The sequence below is a fragment of the Uloborus diversus genome, chromosome 4 (genome assembly GCF_026930045.1).
Source record: "Uloborus diversus isolate 005 chromosome 4, Udiv.v.3.1, whole genome shotgun sequence".
NCBI classification, from domain to species: domain Eukaryota; kingdom Metazoa; phylum Arthropoda; class Arachnida; order Araneae; family Uloboridae; genus Uloborus; species Uloborus diversus.
In genome coordinates this window covers 24,348,909-24,370,389 of record NC_072734.1, presented here as the reverse complement: position 1 = coordinate 24,370,389, position 21,481 = coordinate 24,348,909, and the positions used below count along the sequence as shown (strand labels likewise).

At 32.6% G+C, this 21,481-nt stretch overlaps 1 protein-coding gene across 2 annotated transcripts in view; it reads left to right on the top strand.

The window, feature by feature from the left end:
• LOC129220255 (protein draper-like) overlaps positions 1-21,481 on the top strand; it is a 242,230-nt gene that overhangs the window by 189,143 nt on the left and 31,606 nt on the right. The window contains exons 10-17 of one of the 2 annotated variants that reach the window (XM_054854631.1): positions 3,481-3,666; positions 4,281-4,307; positions 7,756-7,849; positions 11,468-11,537; positions 13,203-13,385; positions 13,556-13,668; positions 15,387-15,550; positions 16,737-16,845. In XM_054854631.1, the coding sequence (XP_054710606.1) occupies positions 3,481-3,666; positions 4,281-4,307; positions 7,756-7,849; positions 11,468-11,537; positions 13,203-13,385; positions 13,556-13,668; positions 15,387-15,550; positions 16,737-16,845 (946 nt within the window). The remainder of the gene's footprint in view (positions 1-3,480; positions 3,667-4,280; positions 4,308-7,755; positions 7,850-11,467; positions 11,538-13,202; positions 13,386-13,555; positions 13,669-15,386; positions 15,551-16,736; positions 16,846-21,481) is intronic. The other variant, XM_054854632.1, reaches the window with a different exon arrangement.

The window sequence follows — 21,481 nt, the reverse complement described above, 5'->3', positions numbered from 1 at the left end:
ACTTGAAATCTGTTGTGTATTCTGTTATCGAAAGAAATGCTTTTTTTGCGCACCCAGAAAACCTGCTGGTCAGTATGTTGTTTGATGATAGGGAGCACATTCGGGAGTTAGCATTACGAAGAATAAAAAAAGTTAGAGAGGCTGAAAGTAGCACTAAACGCAGAATATTTAAAACACCAAAAATTAACTTCTCTGCTAAAGATTATACGGAAATAATTGTCTGGCAAGAGTGTCAGGTTACAGTACCACCGGTTCTTCGACATATTTCTAACGAGAACCTTCAAATTATGGCAAAAGATAATAGCTTGGAAATCTTTGACTTTCCTTGCCACTCACAATCTGTGGAAAGATGTGTTAAACTAATAACACAGGCTTCACAAAGTGTTACTAACGCTACTTCTAGAGATGGCTTCGTTAGAACCAAGTTGCAATCTCACGCAGAAATGCCAAATTTTGGACCCAAAAATAAGTTTAAATTCTAAACTTTTGTCATTATTTATAAACTGTAGTTTGTTTATTTTTTTTTCTTGTGCTTTGTTTCATTAGTTTCTTAAATAAAATGCTTTCTAAACTTTATTTTTGTATTTCTTAAATCATATCGTTTAGGTCTGTCAAAAATGTAAAATATGCAAAACTTCAAAGAGCGGTAGAGCCCTCAAGATGACACGCAATTCCATTTTTTTTACCTTTTTCGTGATCTGTGAAAAATTTCACAAATTTTGACACCTCTTGTGATAGTGTAGCTCAAATTTTTTTTTTTTCTCATATATGGACGGGACACCCTATTATACATGGTGTCTGAAAAGTTCTTGACACATTTAAAAACTTCATAGAAAACCAACAAATTGTCATATGAATTTGCAGTTTGCACTATAATACTTCACAGGTTCAAGAGTTTTTATGACATTGAAAAAAAAAGAAATCGGAAAAAAGAAGAAGAAAGGCAATTTGCAGCCAGGGTGTCAGTATATGCTGTGCTTGTAATTCTTCATTTAGTAATTTTCATTCCTTTTTGCGTTTTCCCATGTCGACAATTCCCATGTGATATTTGTAGATATCAACACATAGGCACTTAGTTAACAATCTTTGAAAAAAAATGTACATTTAGATTAACCATTAAAATAAGTTTTTTCCGTGCTTAACCGTTTCAGAATAATCTAGTTATCAAGAATTTTGAACAATAAGTCAGCAAAGCAATACTAATGAATAACACCAATTAAAAATCCATTTCACTGTCAGATTCATAGGAACTGCTTTCCATTTTCCAGTTAAAACAGTAATTTGCATCATCCAGATCTAAACATTTGCACATGTCCGTGCACGGAAATCCGCTGCATCTGCAGTTGCATAAAAGTGTTGAGCATTTACTTTTTTTGCATGAGCATTTTACCAGTTCTAAAATCGCCTGTGGAGCAGGTTCCATTCTGGTCATCTGGGGAACAAATCTGTTGTCATTCTTTTCCCAACCATAACCATCATGTGGTTGTGGAATCTTTGGACATCCAATGACATCATTTTGCCAAATCATGGCTTGATAGTGTGCTCTCATGATAGCATAGCAAAGAGCTGATTGTGTTAGGGGCATTTTCTCTGATTCGGCAAATTTCTCTTGAAATAAAATGAACCAAACAGAGCCAAACATCCGATTTAGAGCAGTTTGGCAAATAAAGTTTACAAACATACCACTCTAATGCAGCAAATATATCGTCAGAAGGTGTAGAATGCAATCCTAAATTTCCAAAAGCTTGCAAAATATTTGAATCACATTGCTGCAAGGCTTTCCAACAAGATAACCTTTCCCAGCAAATGCTCCAGTAGTGTCGCATCCAGTAAATGGATTCGGATATTCAGATTTTTAGGCATTATAATGTAGTTATTAGTGGATTAAGCATTTTCAGCTTTGAAAAGTTGTTTTAAGCCGAGAAATTATGAATTTATAACTGTTTTATGTTTGCAGTTATAACCCGCCTGCCCCCCTGCAACATTTTTGGGGGTAGCAACATCTAAATTCGTTTTCCTCGTGCCAATACCGTTCAGAAAAACTAACTCTCATAATTGTATCACAAAAATTGAACAGAAAATCACTTTCCCCCCAGCGCACTTATAACCACCCCTAACCTCCTGCACCATTTTTGGAGGCGCCAACATCCGAGTTCGTTTTTCTCGTGCCAATACCTTTCAGGAAAACTAACTCCCATAATTCTAAACAAAAATTGAACAGAAAACAACTTGCCCCCCAACGCAGTTATAACCGGCCCCCCTGCACCTTTCTCGGGGTTGACAATATCCAAATTTGGTTTTCTTGTACCAATATCTTTCACAAAAACTAACTCCCATAATTGTATCACAAAAATTGAACAGAAAACCACTTGCCCCCCAGCGCACTTATAACCATCCCCCTGCCCCCTGCACCATTATCCTGGGTGCCAGCATCCGAATTCGTTTTCCTCATGCCAATACCTCTCATAAAAACTCTCATAATTGTTTCACAAAAATTGCACGGGAGCCAAAATTTGACCATTTGCTCCACTACAAGCTGTATAAAATTCATGCATGTTCAGATTGCTTGTCTGTGATAAAATAGTCTTGATTGCAATTTTGCCAGTAATTTTGGAGTATATTGTGCAACGATCTTAAAAATATGCTAAAAATTGTTATTGATTCTTTTTTTTTTCTCATATAGTTTCTTCATTTCATGTCGCAATTTTAAAAATCAAATCGAATGATATATGATGTTGATAATATAAGACATATCTGTTGTTCAGCTCATAAGTATTAATGATATTCAAATTTTCAACATTTTTCTGTAATCTAATTTTTTGTTCAATATTTATTAAAACTGCATACTGGAATAGCATAAGTGCCATCTAAAACTCATTGACCTATTCTTGGTACTTGCAGGCCCTGTTTTGCCAATAGGTTCATCAGGCCTGTCTTAAGTGCCCCCCCATTAGAGTCCAAAAGTTATAAAGCTTATAGAAAATTATAACAGAATATAATTTTAATTAATGTATTAAGATGTTTAAAAAGCAAGACCCAAACAGACATTTTTTGCTCTCTATTACGTTGGTTAATTATTTTTTCCCCCAGCTAATAGCAGATGCAAGGACAAAAAAAGGTGTGCAGCTGCGCATCTGTTACATTTTTTTCAATTTTCTGTTTAAGTGGAGCAGTGGCATAGTAAGAAATTTTTCAGGAGAGGGGGGGAGGATCACATGAAGTTTTTAGTCTTTTTTAAATTTTAGGCCAAAGAGTGCAATTTTAGGCCTTTGCATGTGTGTTCATGCATGCAATTTTGAGCTTCATGGGGTAGGGTACAACCTCCTGTCCCCCACTTGGCTGTACCACTGAAGGGGACTGATACAGATGTCTCTGATTTACTGTTCTAAATTTCATAAATTAGATTGTGCGTACTTGAACTGTTAATGTGTATGTATGTTGCATTTAAGAAATTGAAATATTTTGTTTCTTGCATTACAGGGAGATGTATGTGCCAATCCGTGTTCACCACCATATTATGGAAAGGATTGCAGTGAAAGATGTGTCTGTTACAATGGCGCTTCTTGCCACCACTTGACTGGCAAGTGCACTTGTGCAGCGGGATATCGAGGAGTACACTGTCAGGACCAATGTCCAATGGGAACTTGGGGCTTGAACTGTTCAAATGTAAGAACACTAACTCTAAGAGCTGTTACTGATTTTTGCATTTTAAGCAGTCACATTAAGGGGCTCATTCAACTTGATTTTGTTTGATTCGATTGAATTCTATCTACCAGTAGGGCAACAAGGAATTTTCTTCTGAGTTGGGGCATAGGAAATTCCTGGGTGCGTGATTGGTAGATACAAATGATCTTATCAATTTGATCGAATTCTTTTAAGAGTTGAACGAGTCCCTTAATTGTACATTATCACAGAGAAACTAATATCTGGTATTTAATGCAATTACACCCAAAATGTAGTTACACAAGAAACATGCCCACAATAAATAATTATAGCAAATGAATGCCCAAATTACGTTTTAAAAATGAACCTTCGTCAAATGCTATAAAGCCTGTGAAACAATTTCTAAACCTGTGTTACACAGGTCAAAAAATTGTCCCATTGGATTCAAAATGTCTTCCAAGAAATTCCATTGGGGAAACATAGCTGAGCAGGTGGTACCGTAAAACACTATAAAACCAACCAACAATATCTCCAGTGTTACATTTTTACCTGTGCAGATTTCTTGTATGCTACTATGTATGTTTTATTCAATTTCGTTGCTTGTTTTCTGTTTTCAGATTGTTTCGAATAAAACATTTTTAGAAGTGAGTTTTTTCTTTTGATATTTATTTGTTGATTGTACTGTTGTATTATAATGTGTGGTTTTTGCTCTTTTGCCTTTGATCTTCTTAAACTTAAATGCATGTGCCATATAAATTGTTAGTCAAAATTAGATATGATGAATTTACTAAAACTAATTTTACAGCTTTAAAAATGCACAAAGCATGCTCTCGAGGCCATGAAATTCATTATTGATTTGCATATTTAAATCTTTTTTATATACTCAATGAAAATTAATGACTAAATATATGAGTCATGCAAAACCATGAAATGTTTTATCACATTATTACTCATGCATGTTAACCAACCTTTGGTTGGGTGGTTGGTCCCAGAGTTACATGTTGAATGGAGGAGGCATATCATCAAAAACTGCAAAGTGGTTAGTACACCCATGCTTTAAGTGGAAAAAAGTTTGTGTGAGAATACATCCTTAAGTTAAATTTTTAGGTATAGTTGAACTTTGTGATATTGACATTGTTCATAGGGACAACTCTGTTGTAACATCAACAAATTTAAGTCCCTTCATTCGTCCCTGAACAGAATTCAGATCAATGTTACTTAGTCATAGTGTCATAAATATTCTAGGCCCTTGAATAACATCACAACCAAGTTCCACTGTATTTTTACTCTTAACTTTTACAGTTAAGTACAGATTATTAAAGAGTGGCTCTAATTCAAATCAGGGATGGATCATTTTGGGTACTGCATTTCAATTTTGGTTTTCTTCAATGTATCCTGCAAGTAGATAGGCAAATCAAATCCGATGCAAATGCACATGTATTATTCAGTACACTCAAATACAATTCTTTGAAAACTTTGCCTCCTCTAATAGGAACATGAGCTAACATAAACTGGTTCTGATTCACCCCAAGTAGGACTCAGGATCTGGTTCAAACTGGGAATCCTCTTCTCTGTAATTGCTCCACATGGACGTGTATATAACCCAGCAGCCCAAACAGCATGATGCTGTGAGGTGCGTCGCATATTCTTGCAAAAGTCTGCAAACTATTTCTTAGTTGAGCAAGAAAAATATTAAAAAACAATAAAATTTGAATTTAAAAAAAAACTTAAATTCCAGTTAGGTTAGATTAGTGCTTAGATTAGTGGTGTCATTTCTGGAATAGAATCCTCAGGTAGCCTGTACTTGTTTTAGCATTTTATTTTTAAGCCTTTCTCAGTTCCGGTTAAAGTTTTATGGTTAATGTAACATAGGTTTATTTTGCAAACTATTTTTTAATTTTTAATCTGTGTCACAGACTGCTGAAAAAAATTCTGCTGCCGGTGTTTAGGTAAAACAGTTCAACAAAAATTAGCAGTAGTACTTTACAAAATCTATCTATGCAGAAAAGAGAAGCAATAATATTTCTTTTTGAATCCACTATGTGCTAAACTACATGTGCAATAAGTTCAATATGTGATGGAAAAATTTTCTTTCATTCATTATGAGATCTGTGAATTTTGTGGGCTCTGAACTATGGACAGAGGTCTGTGTGGCATACACATCTTGAACATAAATAAAACTTATGTTTAAATAATAAACCTCTTCTCTTGAATTGGTTTGTTTTGCATAAAAGCTTAAATTCTCATGAGTGAAATATAAGAAAATAAGTTTCATTCAGTTTTTTTTTTTGTTCTTTTTCAGCTCTAAGGTAAATCATTACTTATTAGTTTTGTGTTTTCATGTTTTAAAAAATACATATCATGAAGTGTGCTAGTACTATAATATTTAAGTACATAATATAAGGGGACGTTCTTTTATTTCTTTTTTTCTCTAAAATGAATTTTAAAATCGAAAATACATTTCTTATATTAGCTTTAGTTTTTGACTTGTGAGTTCTGATTTATTGTTAGGTCTTTCATAAGTTATTCTTTAATATCCACTTAAAACTTTTATTAATGGCATACAAGCCACTATACCTTAAAAAATATTGATGAAATTCTTTGATTATGTATATTAAAAATTACATTTTAGTCATTGAATGGTGGTGTATGCAAAATGACCTCACAACTTTCTTTTAAACTTCATTTATTTTATTCCATGTTTCTTTACATAACTTCATTCTTTTCAAAATATTGACACAATGATATTCCCTCCATTTTCTAAAAATTGCATGTTGGTTTAAAAATAATCACTGTTGTGAATAATTGTAGTTATTAATATTAAAAGCAAATTAGTGATGTTTATTCATTGCTCCTTTAGTCACAGCTTTATTTTTGTTCTATTTATGTATAGCATTTCAAATCTTTCAACATAAACGCATTGCATGTTGTTTCTATTATTGTCTTTCAAATCTTTTTTTCTTTTTTTAATCTTTTTGCTAAGCAATGTTATGAGATTTTTGTTGGGTTTCTTTTATAGCTCTTTACATTTTCTTTAATGCAGAATTGAATGGATTTTCTTCCACTTGAAGTCTAATATTGTCATACACTTAGATTCATTATTTTGTTACCATGTTTTATATGTCTGAAGCCCAGTGGCTCAGTGGCAGCTCTTCATGCTTCCATACCACAAACTCGGGTTTCATTCCCTGGTTGGACATGCTCGACTCAGCCACTCATCCCTTCTGCTAGTCGATAAAATGAGTACCAAGCATGCTTGGGAACAAAACCCTGTGAGTTCCGTGTTCGGCTGACCAACTAACCAGAACATCTCTCTTGCACCCCAAAGCCTTCGGGCAAGAAAACTGAAATGGGCATAGTAGGCCTTGGCCCCCATAGACTGTTGCACCACTGAGTTTAGTTTTTAGTTATACATGTATTATCTACGTTTAGGAATCCATTTCTATTTTGAACTTTTTAAGATTAAAATGTAACCCTTTTCCTCGTTCAAAAATTTTTGATTAAGAAAAACATTAAGAAAGTGCACAGAAAATTCAATGTGTTTTTTCCTTGTGATACACTTTCATGTTGATGTTTCATGATTTAGTATTGAGATTTGAAACTAAAATATATTTTTTTTTTTTTTGAGCAATCACGATTGCTTATTGTTCTCACTTGACTGTTTTTGGCGTTACGCTGATTTTATTTTAAACACGCCTTCCTCTGCAGCACCACCGTCGATCGGCCTCACGATGCTGCTCCTCTAGCGAAAACCTTCTCCAGATTGAGTCCATATCCTACACGCATACATACACACACGCATGCCTACACACACACATACACACATATACGCACATGCTCACACACTCATGCCTGCACATAGACACACGCACACTCACACACATGCATACCCACACACATACACATATATACACACCCATACCCACATACACACACATGTCTGCAAACACAGACACAAACACACACGCCTACATACATACACACACACACAAAAAAAGTCACATGATTGCGAAAAACATAATTTGAATTCAAGATGTCAAAATTCAAATTGATTAATTAATTTTCTTTCTTTCTTTTTTTTTTTTTTGATAGAATTGCAGCTGTGATAATGATGGTCACTGTGATCCAGTTGATGGCACATGCATATGTGCTGCTGGCTTCTCTGGGGAACACTGTGAAAAGAGAGGTAAAAAAAAATTGCTTCAATGTAATGTTAGTATATTTTTTATGAAATCAATCATTTTAATATTTTCATGCTTGGAACAAGTTCAACTCATTTATGATGCAAATCTCAATCATTCACATTACAAATACAACGACCAGCAACAGGCTCTAGGCCCAGCTAGGCTGATCCTAGTCAATTTATTAGTTCCCTAATGAAGATCAATGGTCTTCTTAAAGATATCCATCCCCTTGCTCATTACCGCCTCTTTCGGTAAGCTGTTCCAAGTGCCCACGACCCTACTAAAGTAGTAGTTTTTCCTGATTTCCAAGTTAGCATGAGATTTAAATAGCTTAAAACAATGACCCCTCATCCTACTTTCCATGCAAAAATTTAATCCATTAACATCTTTCATTTTGATAAATTTAAATAGCTGAATCATGTCCTCTCTGATTCTTCTTTGCTCCAGGCTATACATATTAAGCCTATTAAGTCTGGTATCATAATCTAAATCTGAAAGTCCTCTTACTAGTCTAGTTACCCTTCTTTGAACCCTTTCCAATACAAAAATATCTTTCTTCATATAAGGCGACCAAAACTGAACAGCATACTCCAAATGAGGTCTTATTAAACTCCTATATAAAGGCAGAAGGACCTTCTTAGATTTCTTTGAAATAGATCTATTGATAAACCCAAGCATTCTGTTGACTTTGTTACTTGAAATGCTGCACTGTTGACTAAACATGAAGTCCTGATTTATTAAGATACCCAGATCCATAACATTTTCTGCCTGACTAATGACAGAACCCTGTAAACCAGGGGCGGCAAATAGGGGGGTCGAGAGGAGGCGGTCGCACCCCCAAAATTTTTGAGAGGAATGATAAAAAAGGAGTAAATTCAATTTATGTAAATCGTAAACCAATGTTCATGAAAAAAGAATCTTGCTGGTTCTCTCTAATGGTTGAAGAGACTCAACATATTTTCAGACATGAGCAAGTGTTTTCCGTATTTTTTAAATAATTAGAAATTCATCAAGCCTTTACCGGCCTTTTCAAAACAGATAAAACTGATGAAGAATCGTGGTCAATTTTAACTAAAGACGTAAACTTCATATAAGCTAAATATTTCATTCTTGTGTGCTCTGTGTAACGATGGTTATGAGAGGCCTGTGCAGTGGTGTGTCTGCATGATTTTCACTAAATGCCTTGGTATTTTACATTTATTGTTACTCTCATATTTTAAGTGTGTCTATTCAATGAGTGTTCATCACTTTCTTCTGCTAGAAACACATTTCAACTGCTCAATGCATAGTATACTTTCATAGATATGTCTTAAAAATACGTATTTTTGAAAAAAATATCTCACATCAATAAATACCTTTTCTGTGGGCTCTTTAACAATGCAATCCCAGCGTGACACAAGAGGGTCTTCAAGAGACAATACGAGATGGTCTCTTAAACCATAAAAACCCTTCTCGATAATTTCAAAGCAATGATTTTGGAAAACAACTCTTTCAATAATGAAGAAGCTAATCCTTTAACATGTCTTCATATGAATTTTTATTCGTTTTGTTTGTATTGCGGAGAGTTTTCGAACAATGTTTTACTCTATCAAAACATCTTTAATTATCCAACCTTAATATTTGGACTGTTCAAGCTTCAGTGTAAACTACAATTGAAACTTTTTTTAAATTTCACCTGGATCTATATTTCAACCAAGCGTGGATTTTTTCAAAAAAAATCTTACTCCAGAGAATTTTTAAAATGTGCAAAGAATATTCAAATGAATTCAGAAGAGGTGACCAAAATGCACATGACGTAAAGTCAAACCTTGATTTAACAGTATTGCATAAAATAATATATTCAGTTTCTAATGAAATTAACACAAGATTTGATGATAAATATTTTCCTGTATTGTTGGCTCTGTGAATTATCTGGATTGGATGTTGAAAGCAAAAAAATAAATTGTTTCAATTAGGAGTAAAATTTATTGCATGAGGCAAGAAGTTTAGAGACTAGCCTAGAATAGACTATTCTATGATGAAAAATGAAGATCATCTCAATTTTTAAAGTTACCTGGGTGATTTTGAAGAGCAAGATGTGAAAAGTGTGTTTTCATACATAACTTAGTTACTTCAATTATTTTTCAACCATTCCAATCAGTTGAGCTCGTAGAGAAAAATCATTTTCGTGTTTCAGGAGGTAAGAGAATTATTTTCGAAGCACAATGGGCGGGAAAAATACTTAGTTGAAAAAAGAGCATGACACTGGGCATTGCTGGATTAGTAACAAGATTTCCTGTTCTTCCGTATTTTAAAAATCAAGCATCAAAACTTTATTAAGAGGTAAAAATTGTAATACCAAAACACTTAGTTTGATAACATATTCTAAAACGAACTACAAATTTTGTCATAAAAATTTTAATTGTTTTTGAACACTTTTTTTTATTAATTTTAAACAAATATCATGATTACTTGCAGTTAGCCAATATGGGTTTTGGTTCCATACTGTGATAATTCATATTTAAGAAACTCGACCCCCCCCCCCCCAAATGAAATGCTGAAATGCCGCCCCTGCGATAACTCATACGCTTATTTCCATGACCTGAGTGTAGCACTAGACATTTCCGTACATTAACTGCCATACCCCATTTATCCGCCCACTTAGTAATATGATCTAAATCCTCTTGAAGCTGTTCTACTTAATCTTCATTTTCGACAATCCCCATTACTTTTACATTATCAGCAAAACAATTCATGCTTCCAGAAATATTTTCAGATTTCCTATTCAAACTACAATGTCAGAATTCAACTAAATTGGATTGTTTAATGATAATGGGAGTAACATTAACTGTTTCAACCAGAAGCTTGGCAAGAAACTTCTCAAAGGGAGTTTCCAGGCTGAAAATAGACAACTCTGGTTCTTAAAAATGCAAATATAAACAGCTAATCAGCAAAAATAAAACGTTCATTCTTTAATCTTAAAGAAGAAAAATTGTATACCTTTAGAATTATTCATAAAGGATTCTAAAATATTTGACATTTTGTACCACCATCAAATTGATCTTGAAGAGATTAAATACAAATTTTGTTTTTGCACTGGGTTGCTGTTTGATGTTTTGTCTTGTAATTTATATTTTAAGTCTTTTTAACGTGAACTATACTGTAAATATTTAAGTTTTAAATATAATATTGTCCCTTTACGGCCTTTACATAACACAAATAATTAAGTACACTTAAGATTTTTTTAGTACAGGGGAGGGGGGGGGGGAGAGCTACCTTACCTGCAGAAAGCTAACCTACTTGGAAATTGTACAATAACCATATGTACATACAAAAGGAGCTCCTTATGTCCTAGAAATTTGAATGCAATGTCTATTCATAATTTCTTTCAATGACGATAAGAATATACTGCACCCAGAGGAAATACTGTCTTTGATAAATTAAGAGCATAGAATGCAAAACTATGTGTATTTTAGCCTTATAGTGAGCATTTTGCTTCAATTTCTTCAGTGCATGGGAAAATCATACAAATTACCTTACAATATATTAATTCTTGAACTGCAATGTGTTTTTATTTTTTAATTAAAGTTTTATAAAAAGTTTGAAGATCAATTAAATTTATGTTTCTTATTCTTCTATAGTGTGCCCAGATGAATATTTTGGAGCCAAATGTGATCAAATTTGCCAGTGCAAACAAAATAATACTGAGCTGTAAGTACACAGTACATTATCAACAAAAATTTTCTGTTACTTGACCTTTTCTTTAACATTGGTACAAATATTGTTCGGAGAGAAAAAAATTGTTTTATACTGATTGTATTACAAAGTAGCATGTCTGAAAAAAATTTTGGTCCTAGCAAAATAGCTATTTTGGAAGGTAAATTGTTTGTTGGTAGCATATTTAAAAAGTTTGTACGGTAAGTGAATCACGCAGGAGTGAGAGTTTTCAGTCTTTTGATGGATTTCTATCTTTTAAAAAATATGGATACGGAGTGTGATGAAATAAGATAGAGTTAAACTAGTATGCTGTGGCCATCACGAAACTTTCTTCTATATTTTTCTTTTTTTTCTGATCCCTCCCCATGTTTGACAATATGCAATATTCCCAACAAAAACAAAATTACACATGCAAAAACTAGACGTCCATCCCAATGTCTGAATTATTGCAAAAGCAAAGCAAAGAGCGAAAATTGAAAGTCATTTTAAAAGCCTTGCTTGAATTAATTATAAATATTTTATTTGTTAACAAACATAAGATGGCAACAGTTAAAAATTTTAAATCATTGAGATAATATTTCCTATCATTTCCATACAATTAAAATCACGAGAAATACGCAGACAATATTTTATGATTTATCTTTCTTATTGTTGCATTAATGAAGCTATTTTTATTCGCAAAAAAAAAAAAAAAATCAACACCTCTTGGGGGTCCTCTGAAGTCAAACCTTATAAACATAAACATTAATGGGGAACCAGAGGTGTTGAGGTGTTTAACCACTAGTTCAAAATATTTGTTGGAATGCAGAGCATCCCACACTTAAGTATACCTAAAAAAAGGTAAATAAAGGAGAACACCTTAATTTTCTTAAGTTTTCTTAAATAAGACTACTATAATTTTAGTCATTTTGAAACTCTTAAAAATTGGGGGCCCATGGCCAACAACATTAGTGCAGTAAGAAAAACCTTCTAGAATGGTTTTTGATCAGATGTACCTTCTGGAGGAGCTTTAAAAATAATTTCTGGAAGAGGTTTCTTGATTCAAACAGTCCTTTCATATGTTTAGCTACTGTATTGAAATATGTTTACGTTAAAACCAATGCCTTTTAGTGGTGTTTTAACCCCCCCCCCCCCTTGTTGAGCCACTGGCGAACAACGTAATTGACCAGTTTGGAAATCAGGCTTTGATTACTTGTACAATACAATAGGAATACAGAATCCATGTTTTGTATTTATTTCATCGATAGATGTAACTTAAACCCAATTTATGTGTATTTAAATGTTATATCTTAGAAATTTGAGCTACTGGGCAGAAAATGATGTCATGTTTGAACTTTGTACCCAATCCATACAAAATCAGTTCCAAAAACCCCAGCGCCAAAATCACTGTTCCCCTGTATAATCAGTGAATAAGTTAAGTTTGGGAAGTTGAGATATTTTTTTATTTATATTTTATGATCATATTTAATAGAAATAGCTACTTGTTACCTAGAGATAAAAATAAACTATGAAATAAAGTGAAATAATTTCTCAGTTTAATTCTTAAAAAATCATTATTTGCATTGTGTTTGTGTTAATATTTTCTGATTTTGAATGATTTTTGTGGAAATGATTTTTGTGTGTGTGTTGTGTTGACTTCTAATTCTTAATATTCTTCAGTTGTCATCCTTGGACGGGACGCTGCAAGTGTGCTCCAGGGTGGACAGGAGACTATTGCACCCGACCATGTCTTCCACTAACATATGGTGAAGGTTGTGAGCAAACTTGCACATGCTTTAATGGTGCCCTTTGTGATCCTGTGAATGGGACGTGCATTTGTGAACCCGGCTATATAGGAACCGAGTAAGTTCTGCCCTGATTTTCTCATTGAATTATTTTTTATATTTGATGATTTAATGCTGAATAATATGTGTAATCAGATTACAGTTTGGTAAATAACTTTCAAACATTGTATGATGATTATATTGTTTCTTAGTAATATTTTAAAGTTTAATAAAAATATTTTTATTCAGTTGTAGTGAAAAATGTCCAGCTGGAAAGTATGGTAGAAATTGTGCCAATAATTGTACGTGCGAAAATGATGCCATTTGTTCTCATACCTCTGGATATTGTTCTTGTAAACCTGGTAAGTATGGAAAGAAATATTTAAAAAACTCATTAAATACTTTATACAGTTACTTCTCATATAAAATTTTTCATGTCTATAAACTTTTCACATTGATAGTTAATTTATGCGTTCAAAACTTACTGAAGTAAATTATATTTTGCATAGAAATGTTGAGACCAAATCAATGAATAGAAGACTATGCAACAATAATAACTGAAGTATATCAGTTCCTTTCTGCATAATGGAAATTTCATAAAGGACTTTATATATAATCAACTTAATTTTAAATTAATTTCATACAGCAGGAGTTCCCAAACTGGGTGCTGTGGCACCCTGTGGTGCCGTAATGTGTACATAATATCAACATACTATATGTAAAGTTGCGTATTACAATTTCTTTCTGACAAAGCGTCTTTTCATGACAATTAAATCAAATAATAAAATAGCTTTGAACCCTGTTGTCCAAGATTTTAATGACATTTGGTTTGCAGTTAAATGTGAAAAAGTAATTGGTTTCTGAAATTTTTGAATGAACAGCATTTTTATAGTTTTATGAAAGCCCGTGATTACGAAATTTGGTATAACTGACATAGTTATTAATAACTCTGTAACGGCTAATGTTACCGTAAAAGACAGAAATTGGGGAATATCGACTTTTTCCCATGATTCACTGAAAATATTTGGTCTTTCGTCGGAATGTAAAAAATTATCTTCACTAGCTGCTGTCGACATTTATCAGATTTTGGACATTCATAGTACATATTATGTAATAGAGGTAGAGTAAGGTGCCATGAGAAAATTTTGATTCTTCAAAGAGTGCAGTGAGTTGGAAAAGTTTGAGACCCCCCCCCCCTCCACCCTGTCATATAGTTCTTTTGAAATCTTTCTCCATGTACTTTAATGGTGTGAAAAAAATTTTACAGTGCCTTTGCTCAAAATATAACATTGCAAGAAAATTTCAAGTAGTTCAAGCCTTTCATTTCTTGAATAATTTTTTATTTGAATTCTAGTATCATATAGCAATCCATTTTGTATGTGTTTAAAGCATTTTTGTTTAAAAAAAAAAATATTATTCCGTACAATGATTAAAGTGAAAACCAACATAAATAAAGCTCAAATATTCAAGAATATACAACATATAGCTATTTCAAGGCTACAATGAGCCTCTTTATCAGTGAAAGAATCTCACCAACACAACCAAAAGTCGCGAGAGAACTGACAAAAACCATGTGGACACGGGTATTTATACCAAAGAGGGCCAACCAATAGGAATTCTGTACACAAGACAACAAACAGCTCCGGTCTCAGAGCTTGATAACCAATCAGAAGGCAGGAGACTAAACGAGTGAGACACTTCTTTCTTCGGTGTCTCTCACTCGTTTTGTCTCCTGACTTCTGATTGGTTGTCTCTCTCCTGTTGCTCTGAGTCCAGGGTTGACATGCTGTTTGCTGATTGGCTGTTTGTTGTCTTGTGTCCTGAATTGCTATTAGTTGGCCCTCTTTGGTATAAATACTGGTGTCCAAGTGGTTGTTGTGGTTGTTGTCAGTTCTCTAGCAACTTTTGGTTGTGTTGGTGAGTTTTTTGCACTGATGAAGAGGCTCCATTGTAGCCTTGAAATAGCTATATGCTGTATTTTCTTCAATATTTGTGCTTTATTTATGCTGGTTTTTCACTTTAATCATATTGTAGCACAAAGCTTATATGATAATTTTTCATTTATTCTTTCCTACATTAGGCTGGACTGGCATTAATTGTAATTTGCCATGCCATTTGGGAATGTATGGCCCTGCCTGTCAGAACAAATGTCAATGCCAAAATGGAGCTGCCTGCCATCCTGTGACTGGAATGTGTACATGTAGAGCTGGATTCACTGGCGATAATTGTGGACAAAAGTGCAAGGTATGTAAATTAGTCTGTAATGTACTAATGCACTCTTTAGTGGGAAATTATCAAATTCATGTTAATAAAAAGATTTAAGACAATCACATCTGCATTAGATTAAGTCCATCTGAAAATATCAAGTTTGTTAAACTGTACTTAAAAATTAAATGCAAATTTACCATGTTCAAAATTTGTAAAGGTTCACCTGTAATATGTTGTGTAACTTGTCTATCCCTTGAATACACCTTGCAGTTTAAGTTATGATTTATTTGCGGGTTCTGCTATCAATTAATAGATTAATTTTTGATAAATATTGTGTCTAACAGCTGATTTTTAGACGTAAGCTCTTTTATTCATCATTCTCTACAGCAGTGAAAAGAAAAAAAAAAAAAAGGCTGAACATTACTTTTAAAGGAATTTCCTCATCATCACATATACTTAAAAAGTACACAAGTTTTTAATTCCTTCGGATTTTTCTTTCTTTCTGCTGTAGCTTGTTTAAATAAAACATGATTGATTGTTTAGCTTACTGTAAGTGTACGGATTTAAATTTAAATGTGTATAAAAAACGAGAGATAATATTTATCCTTGTACTTTTATGATATTTGTATCAATTTGGAAGAGCTGTAGTGAAAGCTCAGTGCATCATATTTTTTTATTTGTTGAGTTGTGTTTTATTTGTACCCCAGAACCAGACTCACGTGTGTCACATAATTGTTGCATTACAGGAGAGAGAGAAAATGTTTTCCTGTTGCATGCAAAGGATAGGAATTTCGCTCTTTTAATACTGGTATATAATTACAAAGGGATTGTTTTTTAGAATTTCATTCATAAGGCTCTATGCGGAACCGGATATTACATACAATGCACTATTAAACTGAAAATTGCTATTTTTGAACTTCCACTAGTCTGACTTTGAGGAACAGATCTGTGGAAGGAAATTTTTAAATGATGGGAATAAATATTTATAGTTTCTTCCCTGGCATGTCTATTTAAATTCTGCTCTTGCATAACTTTTGGTGTCATTTTGAGATTAATTAACCTACACAAACTTATCTTGGATTTTAAATGTTATTGTTTCTTACAATTGTATAATGTATTTTAATTTTTATGGGTTTATTTCAAAACTTCACTTTATTTGTAGAAAGATCAATTATACATAAGATCATCATTTTCAATGCATTTATAGTTTTTGTTCTTCCAGCATAGCACTTATGGAATCGATTGTTCTCAAAGATGCGATTGCGATTGGGAGCATTCAGATGGATGCGATCATGTCACTGGCAAGTGCATCTGCCAGAAAGGCTGGAATGGTATTTATTTTAATTAATCATCAGTAAAAAATAACAAAACAATAGTTTTTTTTCCTACTAACTATATAACTATATATTGAGAAGTATTAAATATTCAACCATGCATAAAAAGCAGACTGAATACTGTTTTTATGGGTATTTTATTTTTAAAAAGTGTCAACTTAAGAAAGTGTTATTTACATGAAAATCCTGTTTACAAAAAGAAAAACAATTCATAATTTCAAATCGTCAAATGTAATTTCATTATGCTGGTACTGTTCTAGAGTTTCTCAAAATATTCTTTGAATTTTTATACATAAGTAAAGCAGTGATAAAAATTGTATAAGTAACACTATTCTTTGACTAAAAAATTATAATTATCAATTTTTATAACTATCAACTTTCCTTTTCCTATAAAAATAGTTATGCTGTTCAGTTTTGGTCTCCTTATCTTAAGAAAGATATCAATGTAATGGAAAGGGTTCAAAGGCAGGGTACAAGGCTAATAATTGGACTTTCTCATTTAGACTACGATTCCAGGCTTAGAATGCTAAAAATGTACAATCTTGAGCAAAGAAGAGATTGAGGGGACATGATTCAGTTGTTTAAATTTATTAAAATGAAAGATGTTACGGGGCTAAAGTTTAGCACTGAAAACAGGACAAGGGATCGTTGTTTTAAGCTATTTAAATCTCAGGCTAACATGGATATTAGAAAAAATTATTATTTTTGCTGGGTAGTGGAACCTTGGAACAGCTTACTGGAAGAGGTGGTAATGAGCAAGGGAGTAAATAGTTTTAAGAGGGCCATTGATCTTCACTGGGGGTTGTAAATTGACTAGGACCATCCTAGCTGGGCCCAGAGCCTGTTGCTGGTCGTCACTTTTGTATTTGTATTTGTAAAATTATTAATTCCTGCATCTGCTCTTAAACTTGACACTGAAATTAGTTTGTCATTTTAAGCTTTCATGTGGGAGCAAAAGTTTAATTTTCTATGATGCGGTTTTCATATTCTGTTACTATGACAAATTTTCCTGGTAAAATAACTTTCATTGATATTATTAATTCAGATTTGAATTATTGCATTCATTGTCAAGTATCAATCAGAATTTGATGATAAATAATATATTTGAAATTTTTTGTAAAAGTGTTACTCAGTATAAAGATAATCCATTATATTCTGTTGAATTTATGGTTTAATGTAAAAAAATAATAAATTATTGATAAACAGTTGCGGATAATGTGCTGTGGAAAAGATAATACAAAAATGCACTCACATATGTAGTAACTAACATATTATCGTTTTAGTTTCTCTTCTTTGGAGTCTTACTCTATGTTCAAGTTCTGGTGCAAAAAACTGCACAGTGTATTCCAAACATAGCTTTGCTAGGACTATGTACAAAGGTAGATTGCTTCTTTTTGTATGGAGACAGCTAATTTTTTCATTGGCATTTTTGTTCAGCGATTTGCACCAGCTTTTGAAAATCACCCGCTGCTGTTGGATAATGTGCACTTCACCATTTCCATTTTAGTGAAATCATTATTTTGTCAATATTAAAGCTTTTTTTCATGTTTTCATTTATTTGCCCAGGCTATCTTAGCATTATATCTGTTGGACATGGAACTTTCACAATTTGTATTAAATTGTTAAGTAAAAGTATTTTTAGAGGGGAAAAAACTACATTTGTATAAAGATTGTCAATATGAGCTGGATGACTAGAAAAACATTTATTTTTAAAATCTAATCATTGTACACTTATTTAAAATCAGGTTATTTCCTCAACCTTTCAGATTGTTTTTAAATTCATAATAAGTGCTCAATAGTTTGCAGAACGCGATTTTGTTTTAACTGTAGCTCTATAAATTTCGTTTTGGTGTTTTCAATGTTGGTTATATCTTCAATAGGAGATCAAACTTTTTTGTAAATGTCAAAAAAATATATCAATCTTTGTTGAGGGGGGGGGGTCATTATTGATGTGCCAGCATTAATTGCAGTTAAACTTCTTTTGAATCATTTTCAAGTTTTAGAAGTACCATAATCTAAATATTGCAACTCTGTCTGTGTTTCCTTCTCTGAAACTAATAATAGCTGTTTTAAATCTTCTGATTTGCATTGAGAGAAGTTTTGTATTGAAATCAGTATAATATGCTAATGGTTAAAGTAAACTTATTTTTATTAAGATTTTTCCTTTGAGATGATTGATGCCTTTTTTTTTTTTTTTTTAAATTTCAAAAATCTTTCTTCCAAGCTCAACTATTCACTCATTCACTCTTGTTTCAAACATTTCCTAACAGTATTGAAAATGCTTCACAGTTGGGCACTAAAAAGTATTTAAAATAAACATGTTGCAGCTTCTGTCGCTTTTTTTTTTTCTTTTTTGTTGCTTTACATGAATTGCTAATATATTTAAGCTAAAATAGCTTAGTTAACCCATGCAACAATTTTTCTTGTATTTATTATTTTTGTTTAGAGAACTTTATTAAAAATATCTTTACTTTGAAATAGATTAAGAAATTAATTTTTAAGGTTTGATGAGTGAAACAATTCCTTATTGATATTATCAACCTTCTGAATGTGTCTAAGTTTCATTTTGTTGAAAGTGGTATCTCTTTTAAAATATTCAAATCCTATTTCCGAAAAGAAAAAAAAAAAAGATGAAATTGTTAACTAATTTTTTTTTCTGTTAAAATAGTTTTCCAAGTTATATTTATGATGTAATCATTGCACTATTTTATATTCAGTGTCAGAAATTCAAACAAAATCCAAATTTTAATTTGAAAATTATTGGAATTAGATGAGTAAAGTAGAGATTATAAAGCAGAGTTGCACTACACCATTTCTCCTTAATACATTTCAGAGAGAGCATTGCAAATACTCCTTAACTGGGAAGTTAGTTCCTTAACTAAAAAGTAGTTTATTATTTTTATTTTAGTTAAATAAAAAACGAATATTTTATTCTCTTATCTTTATAAATAAATGAGAAATCATTAATTTCCCATAAAAATTGTCTTTGTTTGCATGAATTTGAAATTTGTTTTAAAGATCAAGTGACAGCTGCATTTATGTGTATATACATATGTATATGTAAAAATTTTTAGATTACACATGTCTGCAACAGATTTGTAGGCAATTTTAGACTGTGTGTGCATTATTTTAATTGAACGGCATTAGTTCTTTGAAAAGGAAGTTAGCCAGTGTGGTGGAATGGTACGAAACGTTGTCAAGGTTGGATATATTTCATAGTGAGGGTGCTCACATTATAAAATACACATACTAAAGCAGAAGTGTCAAACCAAAGCTAGTGAATAGCCTTAAACCTTTTGTTTATAACACGTAATGCATATGTGGTATTTGATTTTAGCCTACCTTATTGTTATGTGTTTCTGTGGACTCTGCATATTATTCAAATACCTTTTGACGGCCAGAGGTTTCACTACATATTTTTATTTAGAAAAGCATAACTAAGATTAATTTGCTTTTAAAGGCAGAAAGGTATCTAGGATCTGGAATTCAAAGAGTCTGTCATGTAAAGTCTATTCAATCTTTTGGGATTTTGATAAAAGTAAGATTAATCATTTTACATTGTAGAAAAGAATATTAAAAGAAATTAATCTATAGTTAAACACTAGAAAGACATAAGCGGTCAATTTGACCGCAAACGACTTTCAAATGCTCACATTTGCTGCGATTAATTTTATAACTGTTTCTCCTACATTGACTTTTTCTAACTATTTAATAAGATCTTAATACAGTAAATTTTATTTCTTTAGGCAGATTTGTATAGTTGCTATGAATAATTATACCTAGAAAGACTGACTACGGTCATTTTGGCCACTCTATGAACCTTTATTTATGCATCCGTTTTCTTCTTTTTTCTCTTATCAGATATGTGTACTACAGCTTTTTGTTAGTTGTGAGGGTAGCAATGTTCTTTTGGGGTTGATTAGCAGCTGCTGGTCAGGTTTAGTTCTTTGAACTGTTAGGAAAATGTGAAACACCTGCTGGTCACATGGTTTCCTTTTTCTGCTAGCTGCACTGGGGGAAATGTTGACAAAGTAATTTGAAAAGCATGGGACTGGGACACATGAAATTATTTTGGGTTTGAAAAGAAGTAAATATAAACAGGAGGATCCCAAAAAATTGTGCTGGAAGTCTTTTTGGCACCAAAACAGGTGAATTGCTTGAAGTATTGACTTTTATTTCCTTCGATGATATTGAAGTGCTCAGTCACTCGGGATGTCAAGAAGAATCATTGGTAAGCAAAACTTATCAGAACAATTTTTAGCAATAGCACTTTAACATAGGATCTACTGACAAGCTTGTCAATACAAGAGTTCCTGAAACTGTTGCAGATTTATCTAAAACATATTCTGGTTCGGATGAACAGTCTGGCTTATCTGAAGAGGAATGCATTCCTAGCGATAAAACTAACCTGATTTCATCAGATTGTTAGGAACATTTTTCAGAACCTAGATTTGCTGAAAAAGACTGTTCTTCAGAATCAGAAGAAATCTCGCTAATAAAAACTGATGCTCAAGATATAGAAAATGGCAAAAGAAAAAGGGAAAAAGGTCCGACCCCGGAAGAAAAAAAAAGCAGAAATATTCAAAAGCAGAACAAACTCTCCATTTTCTCCTATTTTCTCCAATTTACCTCC